This window comes from Channa argus, chromosome 20, assembly GCF_033026475.1.
Source record: "Channa argus isolate prfri chromosome 20, Channa argus male v1.0, whole genome shotgun sequence".
NCBI lineage: Eukaryota > Metazoa > Chordata > Actinopteri > Anabantiformes > Channidae > Channa > Channa argus.
The window spans coordinates 8888028-8907265 of record NC_090216.1 but is presented as its reverse complement, the minus strand read 5'-3'; the positions used below and the strand labels follow the sequence as shown (position 1 = coordinate 8907265).

At 38.5% G+C, this 19238-nt stretch overlaps 2 protein-coding genes across 2 annotated transcripts; one reads left to right on the top strand and one right to left on the bottom strand.

Moving 5' to 3' along the window:
- Window positions 1-4693: 4693 nt before the first annotated feature.
- Window positions 4694-12412, top strand: LOC137106042 (protein phosphatase 1 regulatory subunit 1B-like). The gene is made up of 5 exons (XM_067489044.1): window positions 4694-5123; window positions 9331-9414; window positions 9859-9928; window positions 11599-11730; window positions 11818-12412. Exons 1-5 carry the CDS (start codon window positions 4995-4997, stop codon window positions 11949-11951), a joined length of 549 nt encoding a protein of 182 aa, XP_067345145.1. The 5' UTR covers window positions 4694-4994; the 3' UTR covers window positions 11952-12412.
- A 106-nt stretch (window positions 12413-12518) lies between these two features.
- Window positions 12519-17906, bottom strand: LOC137106041 (phenylethanolamine N-methyltransferase). The gene is made up of 3 exons (XM_067489042.1): window positions 17676-17906; window positions 16846-17056; window positions 12519-15048 (listed from the first exon to the last, which is right to left on the bottom strand). Exons 1-3 carry the CDS (start codon window positions 17845-17847, stop codon window positions 14610-14612), a joined length of 822 nt encoding a protein of 273 aa, XP_067345143.1. The 5' UTR covers window positions 17848-17906; the 3' UTR covers window positions 12519-14609.
- Window positions 17907-19238: the final 1332 nt, after the last annotated feature.

Sequence of the window (19238 nt, the reverse complement as noted above, 5' to 3'; positions counted from 1 at the left end):
CCATTATAATGTTGATTTAATTTTTAAGGTTTTCTTTCTCTATAATACATCTGTGTTTCATGCTACAATCTAGGCACACATGTTCAACTCCTTATATCTACTCAGCCAAATATCTGATCAGCTAATCAAACGGCTGTAACCCAATGCATTTAGGCATGTAGATATGATCAAGACAATTTGCTGAAGTTTAAAACGAGTATCCGAATGGGAATGAAAGGTTGAGAAAGGAGAGTTTCAATGTGGCATGGTTGTTGGTGCCAGATGGGCTGGTCTGAGTATTATCGGGACTACTGGGATTTTCACACACTATAGCTATATGTCTCGCAAGGACTCAGCAAAATTAGACAATGGAAGACTCAAAAATCACTGCCTGCATAAGTCTCATTTTCTGCAATGACATTCAGAGTTTCATTAAAAAAAACATGGATTTATCCTGCCTTGTGTCAACAGTTCAGGATGCTGGTGGTGGTGAAATTGGGGTTGAAGATATTTTCTTGTCACATTCTTATCATCGCCTAAATGCTACAGCCTACCTGAGTATTGTCATTGACTGTGTCCCTCTGTTTATGACCACAGCTCATCCATATTTTAATCTTATCTCTGGTTTCTTGAAGATGACAATGAGTTCACTGCACTCAGATGCACTGCAGTCACCAGATCTCCATCCTATAGAGTACCTTTGAGATGTGGTGGAACGGGAGATTCGCGCAATGGATGTGCAGCCAACAAAACTGTAGCATCTGTGCGATGCTATCATGTCAATTTGGGAAATTAATCTCCAAGGGAATGTTTCCTGCATCCTGTTGAATCTATACCATAACGAATTAAGGCATTTCCGAAGGCAAAAGGAAGGATCAACCCAGTTTTAGCAAGGTGCTAAAGTGCCAAAAAATATGTTTTTTTAAACTATTAAAACCCAGAAAACACAGCATGTTTTATTGTATTGGTTCATAGTTTACAGTTTTTTTTTAACAAGCTAACCTTTGTATCATAAATGCTTGGACCTGAGATTTATAATTACCCTTAAAATAAAAGCAGTCCTCTGGACAGCATTGAATTGAATGGTTGAGCTCACACAGTGCCAGGCAGCTCTTGTCTCAGGTTATGCGGTTTGTTCAACTGCATGTGGCTGACATCTACTGGTTCTACCAAGCGAATGCATGTCTGACAGTAAAAAAGAATGTCATGGAGTGGAGTTTACAGTTTGTTGTAGAAAATATTCCACTTTCTAGTAACGTGCCAACATTACATATTTTGATCACAGTATCTATACAACTGACCCTCTATATCCTAAACCCTGTTCATCACCCTGCTCACATCTTCTGTTTATTTTTATTAGGTGACTTTGCAGAATTTACTGAGTCAGTACAATACCAGTCACCTAATTTTCAGACACTCTTTGCACAATGTCTGGTCATGAGGATTGTTTTAAGATCGCGCCTCCTAGTGGTGATATGAACAAAGACACTGCAGAAGACAGCAATGCTTGACCTGTCATTGACAGAAACTGTGCAGTTACTGATGAAACCTAAGGAAAATTAAAAATCAAAAGGCCACTGATGAAATAGGAAAGACATATGCAGGAAAAGGCCTTCACATTTCATGGGGTTTATTCAGACCAGTGGCAAGCAAACAAACAGATCTTCCCGCTGCTTCTCTTGCTCCCCCCAGTGGATGCAGGTCTTTTATCTGCCTACTCAAAACAAGAGAAATAGAGGTAGAGACAGAGAAAATAAAACATTTATTTTACGTCCATAAGACTACATCAGCTCCCACTTTCACTTTCATATCAGTTCCAATGAGCAAATCAACATCTCATCTTTGACCATAGCATCATGTTGAACATCTTTCAGATAAACCACTGATGGACATCTTTCTCTCTTGAAGTATTCAGTTACAGGTATAGTCATCTGAGTTAAAACATACTGTAACTCAGTGAACTTATCTGTATATATAACCAGACACTTACAGGTCAAGTAATACATCAGCAGTCAATACACATCTTCCTTTGGCCCCATATCTTCAGCAAAATACTCGGGCAACTTTGCTGTGTTTCTGGTTCTTAACTTAAAGTCCAATAACAGAAAAGATGGAATCTGCTTCACAGCCAGACTCCACCATGGCCACGGGTTTCCAGCACTGCAGTTGAAACCTTTAATGCAGGGGTCACAGATTGCTGGGCTCATTATGACCATGTATCTTTATCCTCCTGCTCTCTGTGAAGAGATGCCATTGGAAATACATCTAATGTAATCTAAATGACTGCAGTTCAATCAGTCAGAAATAAATTCAATTTTACTACTTTAAACGGTTATTTACAGTATTTTCCAAATAGAAAGAAGATCTAACAGCTTCATTTTCTTTGTAGAGCTGCTTGTAGGTGTTGAATGTGGCCAAAAAAAAAAAACTAAAATGGCATGTTTCTAAATAAAGGCTACAAAGTCTGTGAACATAGCTCTCTCACCTTTTCACTCTTGCAGATCACTAGCAACATTTCTCAGTTTTTCCCTTTAGTTATAAGGCAGCTTCAAAACAATGCTCTATGTGTTGGATGGCAAATTCAGCTCCTTTGGGGTTTGCTCTGTTAACTTTGAGCAGCCTCCAAAAAATAAGCAGAATGACTTTGGTGCTTTGATGTCCGCACTTTTAACAGGTGTCCAAATGAGAATAATTTCCATATAAGCAGAAGAAGTGTTGTAAGCCTTTCCAAAATGCTCTGCTAGAAGAGTTTCCTGGTTCCTGCTTTGATGGTTTGAAGTCTCTAAGCTGCCCCCTGGTGTACTGCTCAAACAGTGCAAACTGTCTTAAAGTTAGTGGTCTTCCTACACAAAAAAGCAATGTATAAAATATTCACATATTCTAATATTCACATTATTTATAGTTTATTTAGTCTAGTAACAAGCAGACAAATTGTTCCTGCTGTATCTCATCAAAAACACAGGCCCTCCGCTACATCCTACACATAAATATAAGGTGCACAATTACTGTCCAGTTACTAAAAATAAACCGAAATGTTCACAGTAGGCAACTACACAAAGACAAACACTAAGTAACTCTGAAATGTATGAAGCCAGTCAACATTTAGAACAAATAATTAGGAAAACAGACTGACAAAGCAACTACAAACTGTACTGGTCTTTTGTGGTCTTAAAACTATACTCATAATAACAACTAGCTGTGAGATTAATATTGTGCATTTACAAATGAGCAAAAGCTCAAATGTTCTGTTCCAAGCCTTAAATGATAGCAAGCCTGCACACTGTTGTGCACAGTGTAGCAAATTCTTAAACACAGATGATATGTTTTTATTTCAAGAACAACAGCGGAAGAGAAAGTGACCTGACCCACAGATGGGCTGTTTAAATTTCTGAGGTGGAAGCTTTAATTTTAATCTGAAGAGGCCTCTGCCAGTGGGTCTGAGTCTGCTGTCAGCAGTAGCTCTCTGTTCTGCTGGCCAACATCCAGAGCGTTTCTCAAGTTCACTTTGGGTTGAAACTGTGCTCGGCTTTGGGGAAACTGGGACCAAAACTCTGGTTACGGGATGACCTCTCAGTAAGATTATACCAAGAAATCTCTGACGTTCCTCACAAGCAAACATCTTGACTATTGTGTGTTTCCTCCCTTCTCCATCCTCCTCTCCTCAGTAACTTAAAAACATAAAAATGCACAACAATTTTAAATCATTATAAACCAGTCATTTTTGTGTATGGTCAGGATCCTGCATCAAATTGCCTGCAGTACATTGACTTCAAATGAATTTATCTGATACAATTTTCTAATCTATGTTGTCAGACCAATAGCTGTGTCTTAGCCTATGTACATATTCTCCCTTTCCTTTGCTTTTTGTTATAGACCTACACTTGAATATAAATGTGTGCACTTATCTCTCTCTCCTCGAACTTATTGGTAAGCACAAACTCACACTCATATGCATACGCACTACACTTACTGCATTGCCCACACTTAACAATGTGAAGAGAAACTGTTGCTATGGTAATGAATTTCCCAGCTGACTACCTGTTACATGTTTACAGTAGATGCCTAAGTAGCAACTGTAGAAGAATCTCGCTCTCTTTTCTCTCGCTCCCTCTCTCTCTCTCTCTCTGTATATATATATATATATATATATAGTAAAGTAGATACAAAAGGCTAGTAGAGCTATTGAGTGAAACAAATACAACTAAGATTTACAATAACAGCTAATTCATTAGGCTATAAGAGACAAAATGCTGTTTTAATAAAAACTTCAAAACCCAGCATTTTACATTACAGCATTAGTGTTTTGCTTTATATAAATATATATATATATATAGAGAGAGAGACCGTTTTAAAGTTTTATTTTAAGCACCATTTAGGCGTTTTACTTTACTAGACAAACCATTGTGGAGGTTTTAAAACTAATTCTTATAACTTAAGAACTTAATAAAATTATTAACTTAATGACACTATTAAAATCGTCATAATTCAAAGACATGTTTAAAACTTGTGACATTGAAGCCGTCTCACCGGTTTTAGTCTTATTTTCGGATAAAGGGAAGTTGCTTTTCGGGCCAAATTTGAATTTCAACTAAGTTTCCGATTACATCTGAAAGCACACGCTCCAACACCTTCAGTCGTCTCCTTTCGTCATTACACAACGCCAGGTCCAGGAGTGAGAGACATAAACAGGACGTTTGTGTGTGTGTGTGTGTGTGTGTGTGTGTGTGTGTGTGTGTGTGTGTGTGTGAGAGAGAGAGAGAGAGAGAGAGAGGAGCACAGAGGGAGGCAGGAAGAGGAGTGAGAGAGGGCGAAGCAGGCTGACGAGTACAACTCAGCTGTCAAACAGATCTGCCGCTGGTCACTTACAGCTAAATGATCTTGATATATAGAGAGACCCATGTATTTAAACACTTAAAGTAAAGTTTTGCATTTGAGAGTCATACAGCTTACCCGGGCAATTGGGCTCGTACTTGGACATCTGTGCGCTTGGCTCCACAGCGGACAGGCTGGATGCCATGGACCCGCTGCTCCCCTCAGAGACCGACGTGATGGAGGGAGACGCAGACAAGGATGCAAAGAGGAAGATCCAGTTCTCTGTACCCTCTGCGGTGCCCATCCAGTTGGATCCGCGACAGGTGGAGATGGTAAGTGCAACGTTTAGCTTGTGCTACGGATGGTGGCTCTAAGTCGAACTTGGGTCATAATCAGAGGCTTTACGATGATCAACAATTACTGTGGGACGTTCAGGAGTGTGTCGGGTGCATTTTTGGACGTTTGCAGTGTTTTGGCAGACTGCTAAAGCAGTTGTAGTACGAAGGCAAAAATGTGAAAAATCCTGCCTCAAACTTTAGTCTGTGAGCGTTGTTTTGATGCCCTCTGGCATCTGAAGCATCGGCCTTGCGGCCACAGAGCATGTCAGACAGTTACATAACAAGTCTAGCACGACGTTGCAGAACTCTGTATTTTAATGTTGCATATTAGTCTTTGGGCAGCAGGGGTATGGGCAGCGCAGGGATTAAGATGAGCTGTGCAGCTTCCGTTTTTGGAGCTATTAAAAGTGATGAGGCATCTCTGCCCTTCAGCAGGAGTATAGTGGAGGAGGAGGAAGCGGAGGAAGTGATGAATAAAGTGCTGTTTGTAATATTAAATATGAGATTGCATCCCAAAACGGAAATGGTCACATTGTTAATCATATATTAATGGTGGTGAGTATATGGCAGCTTACATTAAACCCCCTTAAAGTAAAAACAGGTAAACATGCTGACATGGACAGACACAATACTGGTGAAATGGTGCAGTGTAACAAGGAATAACGTTAGCCCATGCAGTGTGTGGATGCAGAGCCGCTACTGTATCTGGCAGTGGTAACAGACCTCACAGGTCATCAAGGTTACAGTGAGATTCAATCCCTCAGCCAACCACAGCCAATTCATTTGAGATTATCAATGCATTCCAGTTTTGCAAACAAAGATGGCCATGTCTCAATCGCATGGTGCTCCCAAGAGTGAAATTTCAACAGTGACCTGGGGCAGTGTCAGAAATCTTTAGCGAATTTGGTAGGTTTCAATTGCGATCTGTTTGGGAAGCTAATTTTGGGGTGGGATGTTAAAACAACCTTATAAATCAGTCAAGATAGATACTCAAATATTTCTCACAACCCAGATTGCAGTCTCTGTGCTTTGAACTACTTTCTTTACCCATTTTAGTGCAGAACCACTTTTTCATTTGCTTTCCTAAACAGCACCACATGTCTGATTTCATAGACATGGCAGAATATTCCTTTAGAAACACATTTGAGGATTGTTTGGGCTAAAACAATACTCAAATTTCTATGGCAATTAGTCTCTTAACATTTAAAAACTGTCCATTCTGCAAGTCTTTCATCATGGATCCAACAGGAATACATGTAGCAGCATTCCCTGGTAAGGTACACAAACATGAAAGAGTTCATACACCAAAATATCTAACCACCAAAATGACCAAAATCTGTGAGAGGAAAGATCATTATCACTTCCAGGTTAAAACCATAGTGGACAAACCTTTAGATTAATTATTATTATTATTATTATTACCTTAAGTAATTAAGCCGGGGGATAAACTGTCAGTCAGATGCCAAAGATGCCTTTACAGTACATAATTTCAGCTGCAAAGACATTTCTCTTCCTTGTTTTCTATCTTACAGTTATTTCTTAGCAGTGCAGGCTGCCAGCCTGATGATAATAGCCATGGTATGTGGGATGACATTTTTTATTCATTCTTTTCTTTCTCTGGTACTCCTCCAGAAAAGCAAGAAATGTTGGTGGGCCCTGACAAGCTGACAAAAGCTTGGATCAAGGGCTGACTGTGTGTTACGGTCAGCAACTTGTGTGTTTGTGTTAAACACAGCCACAAAATTAGCATTAAAATAGCCACAGTAGCAGTGCAGCATGGAAAAAAGAGACAGGTATGGGAAGAAAGATAAAGTGGGATGTTGGAAAGAATAATGTGGAAAGAAAAAAAGGCAATAGAAGGCACATAAGAAAATGAGAGGGTGAATGAGCGGATTGATTAAAACCAAAGAGATTAGCTGTGGATGACTAAGGCCTGAAGCAAGGGCAAGGACAGCTGATGCCAAGAACACGTTTTACCACAGACGGCCAAGAGCTCTGACCTCCACAGGGCCTTATTTAACAAACACAACACTCATTCACCCACTTCTGTAATACACTATTCCTATATTTTATATACAGTGGAGTAATAGCAGATTATTTGGTTTGATTTTCATCCAGGTAAAACCGTTACTTTGGAGGTTTAGTAGGAGAAAATAAAGTCATTGTGCACATTCCACTATGAGGAAGGGCCTTAGTTAGGTCCATTTAGTCCAGTTAAATGCAGAGAAGTTTCCACTTTAAAAACTTTTTGCAGCTTTTTTATAGGATTTCTTCATCGGGAAACAAGAAGTCAGCAGTAGGTTTGATTTATGTTTTTATGAACATGCTATGGCTCTACACTATAAAATGAAAGCATTGTATGAACACAACTAAAGATTTATACTTTTAATGTGTGGCCTTAATTGTTAAGCGGAAAGGTTATAGACCACCCAGTGTTTTTTGTTTTGTGTATTAAAAGCATCCAATTAATGCATTGAATATTAGGTAACAGTGAAGAGAGTATCAAGCATACGATAAAATGCATGTGTGTGTGTGTTTGTGTGTGAAACTGCTCACGTTCATTGGATTGCAGCATATAAAATGTTCACACTGACATATTTATAACCTCTAATTAGATATCTTGTAATTCATATTTTAAATTATTTTCCCACCTTGGCAGCATATTTCATTCTAGTGTGAATGATGAATATGTATGTATTAATTCAACACACAGAGGGAGGCAGCAGGGGTATAAGAGTTACTCCAAAGTGAAAGACACCCACACACTTTATGCCTACACTCTCAGCTTGGCAGCCACTCATTTTCACAATAATCTTACTGTATTATCATAATACAATTTGTGACAAAATACCGCAAGTGACAAATCTGTCCTGGATCCTATATTGATGTCACATGTAACCAAGTGAGCTTAGAAACAAAAATTAGTCATTTTATTCTCAGCTGTGCTTATAATCAGCATGATTTGCCTTTAAAATAGTTTACATAAAACAGTTGTGGAAGACAAATCCATTGATTATCTTTAACCACTTTATCCTGTCACGGGGAGCTTGAGACTATCACAGCAGGAGTCAGGGTACATCTTGGACAAGAAGCCAGTCAATCTCAGGGCTAACACAGAGAGACATACACAGACAACCATTCACACTCAAACTTACATCTACACAGACAGACAATGACAATTTAGAGCCACCAATCAACCTAACATGCATGTCTTTGGACTGTGGGAGGAAACTGGACCAACAAAAGCACAGGGAGAACATGCGACCTCCACACAGAAGTTCAAACTGGAGACCTTCTAGGCGTGAAGCACCAGCGCTAACCACTAAACCACCCTGCTCCCCAGTGTAGAATAGTTCTAATCATTCTTTCATTTAATCAGGAAATAACACACTAAACAAATACTGATTAAAAAATGAAATGCTCCTGTGGCACATGTGGTGGAGCCATCATCCATGGACCACAGCGTCAGTAGTTCAATTCCCAAATTCAAGTCTCCTGGCAAATGTGGAAGTGTACTGAACACCTGAATGGTAGTGCTTTGGATGGTAGAATTGACTTTAGATGCAACTTGAGAAATGCATTCAGGATAATTAAATGTTAATGGATTATTTGATGTACTGTGCAACAGTAATAAACTTCTCAAGATCATTTCACAATGTTTGCATAAATTCTGTTTTATATTCATTTTACTGCTGCAACAAAGACATGCAAATATATCACCCATTAGGAAACTGTTTTACACAGAATACAACCTCGAATGCACCCAACATCATCAGCGAAGACAAGAGAGTAATTGTCTTACAGTAAGATTTCAGGTTGTTCAAGAGGGTTTTATATACAAGTCAACATGCAGTTGATGGTAAAAAAAAAAGAAATTGAACAAGCAACAACTGATTGAAACAACTTATGAGAATATGCAGTAAAATATTAAGCATATTTAAATAATCCAACGAGCATTTTTGACAACATGTAATCCTCATTCAGCATCAATCTGGATGACAATCTTCTGCATGTTGTAAAACAGTGTCAAGAATTACAAGATCATTGTTGCCCAGCTGTGACGTGTAACTGTTGACCCCTTGTTCGTGTTTTCACAGAATTTCACAAATTCTCACAAAGCATGGTGTGATGCAAGCTGATACTAGCTGAGTCTCCCTCTCTCTCTCTCTCTCTCTCTCTCTTTCTCTCTCTCTTTGGTAAGATTCGACGTCGGAGGCCGACACCAGCCACGCTTTTTAGACTGACAGATCCACCGTCACCAGAGGAAGACAGTGCCCCTCACCAGGTAGATCAGCGGGTGTTTGAGACAACACCAAAAATCCTTTAAAGGATGAAAACATTTTGACTATTTCAGAATACACTGTGCAAAGAAGTGTTATGTTTTCTTGTTTGCTAAAATCTCACTATCCCATCAATCTCAGTCTGTATGAGGTAGCACTCTCCGGCATGCACTGCGGGGGCTGCAGAGGATATTTTAGGAAATATTGGAATTTCACATTGGAAACAGTAATGTATTAGGTGGGATGAGAGTGGGTGCACAACAAAAGTACCCCCCCCACCCTCTGAAAAAAAAAATGCTGTACTCCTCTTGTCTCTTAGATTTGACTTAGTTATCTTGCTGCTTTTCTATTGTAATGCTCCTTTCCATCTCTAAACATCATATTAGAATATATTTTAAAAAGTCGGTTCTTCATCTCTAAACAATGATTTGGATGATTTGTTTCTTCAGTGGGTGCTGGGAGAAAATGGAGGTTTGCAAGCCAAATTGGCTCACACCTACCAGCCGCCATCTCTTAAAGGTAAACACTGTTTTATTTGAATTTCTTCCGTTTTATGTGATTTATGTAACAGATGACACAAAATGAAAGATTTTGGGAGGCAATGTGGTCTATATCTGTTTAGAAATGTGCATATCCAAAAAAACACAGTGAGAGAGTGGAAGAGTGTGTGTGTGTGTGTGTGTGTGTTTGTGTGTCTGTGTGTGTGTGTGTGCGTGTGTTATGTGAGATTAGGAGCAGAGACAGCTGTAAGCCTGTTGGATTATCCTGGATTATAAAATGGACACACAGCTGCAATGTGGTTTTACACATACACACACTATGAGATGCACACAGTCACCTGAATATAAACACACACCCGAACAATACTAGTGATTACAAATATATATTTAATATCATTTGTTTTAGTTTTTTTATCTTTTGAAGAAATTTGACACACACTTATGACAGTTGCTTCTTATAATGTGTTTAGTATTTTAGATTACAATATAACATACATAACATATCAGCCATCTGTACAGAGAGGGGCGACTGTGGCGCAGGAAGGTAGAGCGGTTGTCCACCAATCTCACAGTTGTTGGTTCAATCCCTGGCTTCTCCAGTCACATGTCAAAGTGTCTTTGAGCAAGACACTGAACCCCAACTTAGTTGCTCCCAGTGAGTGTTGGCCAGCTGCATAGCAGCTCCCCCATCTGTGTATGAATGTGTGTGTGATTGTGAGTGTGAATGGGTAAATAAGAAGCAGTGTAAAGTGCTTTGAGTGCCAATAGGTAGAAAAGCACTATATAAGTGCAGACCATTTACAGAGGGACACAGTGCAATTATGCATTGAAACAGCATCTTTAACTTTATTATTCTACATCTTATTTCACTTTATTAATCTACAATAGCTTTATTATCCTAAATAATTTTCTGTTCAGCAAACAGGTGATCTCCAGTGAAATTATGTACAGAGTTAGTCCTGAACTTTTCAGGCTGGTAAAATATTTTTATTTACAGCATAAGTAAAAAAATATCATTTCCTCTGTAAAATCACACAATTTGTTTATAGTGTTTTAAACTGATTATGAGATTTACATAATAAAACAAAAACATAAACACAACAATGTATGCAATAGTGCCAATTTTGCGATCATAGGGGTCAACAAGGTCAGAGCCAGCCCTTTGTGAACACGTTTTAATTTAACAGAGCTCAGTGTAAGAAAGTTGTTAGCATGGACTGACCCAGCTTTCCAGAGGATGTCCTGAATATTTCAAAATAGGCAGAGGTGCTGTTATTGGGCTACGAAGAATACATTTTTGTAAATAGTAAATCATTGTTTTCCATTTTGTAATTCTTATTTTTAAATTTCTGTAACACGATCAAACTCCAGTTCATTGTGTGCACTCCAGGACCACACTGCTGTTGAGTGTGGTTTGGTTACACACACATCAGTTAGAAAACATTGTTATTCAGCCTGGTGTTAATTACTCTTTAAAGTGTCCATAAACAGTATAACAACATAAACGCCATGGCACTACTCATAATGACCGAAAACATAGCTCTGAAAATACACCGTACACTACCTGCTCAGCACCATGGGGGCCAAACATTGTTTTCACAGTTTTTTTGTTTTGTATAACCACCTGTTGTCTATTAAACCAGTCTTTGTGCTGCTTTATTGATTTTGTATATTGATTTGTATTTTTAGCTGTCCAGAGGATGGCCCAGGCTCACCTGTCCTCACTAGACATGACCACAGTGGATAAAGAAGAAACTTTTTCCGGAGAGGAAGAGGAGGAATGTGGGAAGAAGAGCCCGCTGATAGACTCAACAACAGATGGTAGGAGCAACACGATGGCCTTTCTCTGTTTCTGTCATTTAGTCCATATACATTTTGCTTACATGTTCAAAATCCATTTCTTGTCAGATCTAAGAGAAGAAAGCAAGTCACTTAGGGATCAGTCTGTTCAACTGGATGGTGCAATAGAAAGTGCTGATCTTGGTCATTACTGCCAAGATAGAGACAAGACCAAACAAAGAGTGGAAGGAAAAGCTGAATGACAAAAGAAGACTTCTCTAATAGAGACAGAGAGAGTTGGTGGGGAATTCACATGCATAGTAAATGTATGCACCATGAGTGTGCATGAATGAGTGTGTGTTAAATGGATCTGTGAATGTGTGCAAAACCAAACCAAAAAGGTTTAATGTAGAGGAGAGAGATGAAAACAGTAGAAAAGAGCAGAATGTCAGTATAAGGACAAGTTGGACCTGAGGCTTGTGGAGGACAATCATGCCTCAGTCAGCCAAGAAACCAGCGCTTTATTCTAATTAGCCAAGGACACAAAAAGTATGAGAACTGCAAAATTTTCCCATGCAATGTGTCCATTAGGTGCATGATCTGTTTAGGATAGTTGAGATTGTACTGTTGGTGGGAATCCAAACAATACATGCATTTTTAAGATCCATTCTCTATCCTGTATATAAATGATGTTTTGTGTTGCTAATAAAACTGTGATGATGAACTGCTGGTGTTTGAATGTACATTTAATGTGTAGAAATGTACAGAGCATATTTTGTTTGCAAAGACACAGTGTGATTGGTATTTCAGTTACAACAGGCATAGCATGTAATGGTCAATAATAATAAGACCTTATGGTTGTACTAAGTACGAACATTTGTCTTTATATACTCAAAGTTAAGCTAAATTTACTATGGGTAACAATAATGATTTGATTTGTTATCCTCAAATTTCACACTGGCCAAGAATTCTCTTTTAATGCTTAGTACTTTTAGTAACACATCATGTTCTCCATTACTACAGCAAATTTCAATATTAGTCCACAGAATTGCAGAATTTCTTTAAAACTACTGGATGAAATTTTTAATTTACTGTTCTTTTACTCTCTGCCTCCTTCTATTTCAATATCGACAATAATGAAATATCAGCAGAATACAACCCCAATTCCAAAAAAGTTGGGAAGATATGAAAGCATAAATAAAAAGAGAATGCAATGATTTCCAAATCTCATCAACTCATATTTTATCCACAATAGAATACCAATCTGTGACAAACTGTGACTAAAAATTATGGAACAATTTCAGAGATCCCACCATCTACAGAATAAAATATCATCAAAAGATTCAGAGAATAAGGAGAGCAACTCTGTGTGCAGCGAACAAGGCCAAAGGTCAAAAGTGGATGCCTGTGATCTTTGGACCCTCAACTGGAACTGCATTAAAAACAGGCATGATTCTCTACTGGACATAACTGCATGGGCACAGGAACACTTCGAGACAAAAATCTGTATCATGCAAAGAATTTGTGAACATGATTCATAAATACCGACTTGTTCTCTGGGCCAAAGCTCATTTAAAATGGTCTGAGGCAAAATAGAAAACTGTTCTGTGGTCAGATGAATCAAAATTTGAAATTCTTTTTGGAAACCATGGATGCCGTGTCCTGTGGACTAAAGAGGAGAGGGACCATCCAGCTTGTTATCAGCGGACAGTTCAAAAGCCTGCATCTCTGATGGTATGGGGGGCATTAGTGCCTATGGCGTGGGCAGCTTACACTTCTGGAAAGGCTCCATCATTGCTGAAAAGTACATAGAGGTTTTAGAGCAACATATGCTCCCATCCAGACAACGTCTCTTTCAGGGAAGACCTTCCATATTTTATCATAACATTTCATCATAACAGCATGGATTCACAGGAAGAGGTTCTGGGTGCTGAACACGCCTGCCTGGAGTCCAGAACTTTCACCAATAAAAAACATTTGACACATCATAAAACAAAAAATCCCTCAACAAAAGCCAGGACTTTGATGTAGCTAGAATCCTGCATCAAACATTTACAGACAGTTGTTAGAAGAAGAGGGGATGCTACACAATGGTAAACATCACGCTCTACTACCTTTTTTGAGATGTGTTGTAGCCGTCAAATTGAAAAGGAGCTAAAATTCTCCGTGAAATGTTAAAAGGTCAACATTTGATATGTTTTTTTAAGTTCTATTGTGAATGAAATATGGTTTGATGAGATGTTTTTATTTACATTTGGAATTGGGGTTGCATTTGAGATTAGAAAACACAAAATAAGCATTGTTGTAACATTACTTCTTTAATCACATCATCACATATTACAAAGCAGAACAGGCAAAAAAAAAATAGTAAAAGATAGTTTAAAAGAAGTCAATAGTTTTACCAAAATATATCATTCATAAATATTTGGTTATTTGGCTATGTTGTATGTAATATGCTTAAAACAACAACTGAAGCTCTACATTCTTGGTGCTGTAGTCTCTTTGTTTGAACTGCAGGGGGCCACGCTTAGTTATGCTTCTAACACTGAAAGCAGTTTGCTGTGGACAGCTAAAGAGAATGTCAAACACTTATTCAGCCTCAGTAAAGAAGATACTGGGCTACTAAATGAGAATGGTATAAGAAATATTTTTTTACATCTTTGTCTTACGATTTTCACCATAAGGGTCAGTTGTGATGTTGATAAAATAAATAATGATTACAACTAATGCACATTCTTCCAGCTCAAAAACAACCAAACCGACCAAAAAAAACTACAAACATGAGTATTATAATTAGCGTCACCATTTTTGCTTTTACTGAATGGATTATTGTGCTAAACCATTTTTATCTGTGTAGTTTAGTGTTTTGACGTTCAACATCTTTTACTCTTTGCCTTTTCATGCAATTTTTCTCTCTACTTTTAGTCCTTTTTTGCCTTTACAAAAAACACCCCAGTCACATCGTCAACCCCCACCCTCATGTCTTGAGGCAGTGTGTAAACCTCCAGCCTGATCAGGGTGTAGCCAGTCTCCTTCAAACTAGAACAGACCTGCGCCTCGTTCAGTGGGACAACAGGGATCTTCACCCCAGGTCCCCCAAGATAATAACTCTCACCCAGGGCTCCGATTAACAGGAGGTGGCCACCAGGCCGCAGGAGCTTCCCAATGTGGCCCAAGGCCCTGGTGAATGCGGGCAGGTCTGGGCTGACACTCTCCAGGCAGAAGCAGGACACCAGGCAGTCTGCCCCTGCTGAAGGAACGGCACCAGGGGCCATAGGTTGTGGGCGGTGCACATCAATGGGTAGGATGTCCTTGATGACCTTACGTAGCTTTACAGCTTTCTCTGTCCATGCTGAAGGTCTGACAGAAACAATATTAATAGTTACAAAAGGACACAAATATGATATATTGATATTTTAGGAATCATGCTTAGTTTCTTTCTTGGTGAGAGTTTGATGAGAATATTTATGTTATAGTCAGTTTGCACCTGCTGCAGTTAACTACCCCCTTGTGGTAGCTTCATATTTCCCATATTTCCCAAAATGTCAAACCTTTCTCTTTTGTGTGGTTTCTGAACATGCTCAAGAATGACTCTTTGCCAAATGAAGTGCAGCCAATAAAAGGTGTGATTTTGGCTACATATCAACTGTTGGCAATAGACTATCAACATTAAGCAGGGATCTAAGACAACTCAGCTGAAACAAATATACACGAAACACTGAACAGATGTTAATTTCATCTCATTACAAGCTATTTTGACATTTGTCTCTGTTAGCATATGCGTATCGATAAAAGTTTCATATGTTTTTGTGAGAATCATGTAAATGTAAAGATTAAAGCATCTTTAATTGGATCTACAGTGGTTGTCCCCACTAAGTCAACCAGAAATCTGGGGATAATCAAACTCTGCACGCTCAGCAAACTCACTCCCAATATTCAAAAAAACTGCTGAAAACAGAACTCTTCACATCTTCCTATGCACTTAAATTCATTAAAAAAAAAATATATATATATATATATATCTTTCAGCTCTTTCTTGTACTTGCATCTTGTGAATGCACTTTTCTGATAGGATTTTGCTTTGATGTTTTCTCCTTGACTTAGATTTTTTCTTGCCTTGTACCTCAATTGTAAATCGCTTTGGATAAAAGCATCTGCTAAATGGCTAAATGTAAATGTAAATGTGGAAGGAAATTGTAATTGAGCTTTTTTTTGGATGACGTACTGGATAGTATATACAGGCAATACTAAATTCCTAAATCTATGCTACATCCAGTACATTTAAAATTATACTCCTTGCACCACATGAGGGACAGGCTCTGACTGTGTCTCTGTGTGTGTTGACACATTTATATACTGTATTGTGTCTTCTTGTCCTTCTTTGGGCCAAACAGCTTGCATCACTTCCTCTTGTGGGCACTCTTTTAAGCCTAGTTTTGTTTTAAACCCTCTCTCATCAAGGCAGGAGGGAGACACACATCCATTATGACTTATTAGTGCGGTAGGACAGAAGGGCTGTGAACCCTACTTCTGGATACAGAGGCATTGGTCCTTGGAATATTCTCTCCTCTGGATTGTGGCCTCATAAACATGATGCTCATTTTCAGAATATTCATCTCATATCAATTTACAAACCTCCAGCTGTTTGCAATGAATAAATCAAACAAAAACAATTTAAATAACTCAACATAACTAATGTTACAAGTGGTTCCTTCAATGTCAACACAAAATGGAATTTTTAATGATGCATTTAAGCCCCTGACTAGAATTGTTCATAGCATCACACATTTGCAAATCAGGTTTTGTTTCAAGCACATCTGATGCAACTACTTAAGGGCTTCTTTTGTTGCACCTGGAAAAACGAAGTGATCAGTTTCTTGCCTGTTGCCTGTCAGCGATAAGTTTATCACATCACTGGTGTGTGTGTATGTGTGTGTGTGAAGATATGTGGAGAGACAGTTGTCCAAGGAAAGCAATTTGGTGGAGGTGTTGTATGAGTCATATGCAAAAAATGTATATCTTCTTAATTTATGTGTTTTTATTCAAATATGAATATATTTATGAATGCATTGGTATGTTTTGGTTTATGACACCTAGTTTATGGGTTTAACCATTATCCTTTTGTTTTAGAAATTTCTTTTTTCGAACGGGCCATACCGTCGTCCCTCCAGCTTGCACACATACTGCAGGTATGGTGTCCAGTCCAGGTTGCAGCTTCCCTCGTCCCTGACCCATCGCCTCAGCTCCTGTCGGTTGACCTCCAGAAAGTCTGTGAGGAGCACCTGGTTGAAAACTTCACAGCCACTCAAAACCTGGTACAGCGTGGGACCCGATCCTATGTCTACCAGCAACTCTCCATTCACATCTCCTGGGAAAGGTGGACAAGAAGAGTGTGAGACTCACAAGTGATCTCTGAAGAGTTCTTTAGTACTACAGTTCCAGATGCCAGATGCTCTATAATCTGGTAAGATGTGTTTCAGAAGATGGGATAATTTGTACTGTGTAACAGTCATGCTGTTAATATTTTTAATCTGAAAACAATCCATTTTGAAAACCTTTCACCCAGAATTAACTGTATGCACTGAATGTTTAAATGATTAATTAAATCATTAAAGTTTTTTTGTAAAGATGAATCTAAAGGAAAAAACTTTGGGCCCTGTGCTTCTGGTCTAAATCCTTTGTAGAGTTTGCATATCCTCTCTGTGCTTATGTGGAATTTGTCTGCGGGTACTACTTTTATAACAAAGGAGACACTTCTTGCCCAGTCTGTGGGCAATATGTTAACCTTCAAAATAGTAGCAAAAAAAACAAGTTGTTGAGGTGGTAAGAATGAGAAATGTTGAATGAGTTGAATGAATGATTGAATATAAGACCTAAAACAACATGAAACAAATTATTAATTCTAAATACAGTACATATTTTCAATAAATTTTTAATTACACCAATAAAAGGAATACGTTTTTATGACCCATTACCCTGCTCCTTACCTTCAGTGAAAGCTCTATGGAGGCATGCAAGTTTCCAAGGCACAATGCTGTCCTTTCTATCAAAATCAGCCCGTGGTGGAGTGTAGTTATATTGTAGATACGCTGCAGGATCAAATCTCTGGTAGCAAGCAGCCATGGCTGCAACTCCATTCTCTGCTCTCTTTTCAGCCATCCTCACTTTGTTGTGTGGCCTCTGTTTGATGGTTGTTGTTCAAGTACTAGCCTGACTCCCCAGACACCTTATATACCTGTGTATGTGGGTGTATCTGTGTCATTATGTGTATGTCTGTGCTTTGGGCTACTCTGAATTTCATGGGCAGAGATAAGGATCCTGTTTTTAAGCCTGATAGCATTTGTTCTGTTCACATTCCCTTCCCTCAGGCAATGATACCATCAGATCAGGGGGCTTCCTCCAACACTGGAGCCACTAATGTACTCCTTATATGGCTTTCAGGTCTTCCACCCACCTCTCAGAAGCTCTCTATCTCCCTACAATCATTCTAAAGGACCTTTTACACTCAAACAATAGACCAGGTTTGTCTTAGGAAACCCTGTTTGGAAGACACAAACAGGACTCTTAGACAAATTGGTTTGCCTCTGTCGGGAATTTCAATTTTGCATGGAAAGGTGGAGTGGTGGGGATTGGTGAATATAGTAGCAAGACAGAGGAAATATCTCCATGTTGACAGGCCATGATTAAACAATCAGGCCAATATCTCCTCAATTTGCACTAAATGTTCAGAATTAGGTTATTTTGTGTGATATATTTATTGTTCTGTAATATACATTGCATGTTAAATTCTGAAACCTAGTCACCATGTCCACCTGACAAAACCCTAAGCATTTCCCAAAGCAGCAGCTACAGTTCTGCTCAGCTTTTTGTTCCTTCTGGTTTAAAGCAATTTGATTTCCTGTGAAGTTTGGTCTAGGTTAGAAGAGGCTGCAAATCATATTGCTGAAACCCTTACTGATTTATTCCATCTCTGTAATATTACACGATGATGATTTTAAAACTGTTTAAAGTGCTCTTTGTGGCATCGCATTAGATAAAAAGTCTTCCTACTTTATGTTGCTATTTTATATCTGTACTTTATGTACTTTACTCTTTGACTTTGAAGTTTGTCTTTGTAGTCGTCTGTGGAGACAGTGCATTTCCTCTGATCTTTTCTACTTTCCTTCAGGATAACTGGCCAGTTTGACTGTATGTGGGTTGAAACACTTCAAACACTGTTTTCTCTATTACTGTATGTTGCTGTATTATGTTCTGCTTTCCTATTTCTATAGTATTATATATCTGCATAGAAAAAACAATTAGCCACATTTATTTAAAACATCACATACAGTATAATATATACACATCGAATAATCACAACATTATATAAAATATGTATAACTAACCAACTGTTAGCACAATCAGCTCCACGTTTACCAACAGTGATCTTTGACCCTTAATTTTTACTGAACATGTTTGCCATAATTACCATAATCAATATTGTTCATAATATTGTTTTCAAAGGGAGTACTTTTGCTTTTGTACTTTAGGCAAAATGTAGACAATCTGCC

Bases quoted from the DNA above. Each gene is read 5' to 3' on its own strand.
- LOC137106042 (XM_067489044.1), top strand. From the start codon at position 4,995: ATGGACCCGCTGCTCCCCTCAGAGACCGACGTGATGGAGGGAGACGCA. The intron at 5,124-9,330 runs GTAAGTGCAACG...CTCTTTGGTAAG, and splicing joins ATCCGCGACAGGTGGAGATG to ATTCGACGTCGGAGGCCGAC. The intron at 11,731-11,817 runs GTAGGAGCAACA...ATTTCTTGTCAG, and splicing joins GATAGACTCAACAACAGATG to ATCTAAGAGAAGAAAGCAAG.
- LOC137106041 (XM_067489042.1), bottom strand. From the start codon at position 17,847: ATGGCTGAAAAGAGAGCAGAGAATGGAGTTGCAGCCATGGCTGCTTGC. The intron at 17,057-17,675 runs GTAAGGAGCAGG...CACCTTTCCCAG, and splicing joins CCATAGAGCTTTCACTGAAG to GAGATGTGAATGGAGAGTTG. The intron at 15,049-16,845 runs GTATGGCCCGTT...TGTTTCTGTCAG, and splicing joins TGCAAGCTGGAGGGACGACG to ACCTTCAGCATGGACAGAGA.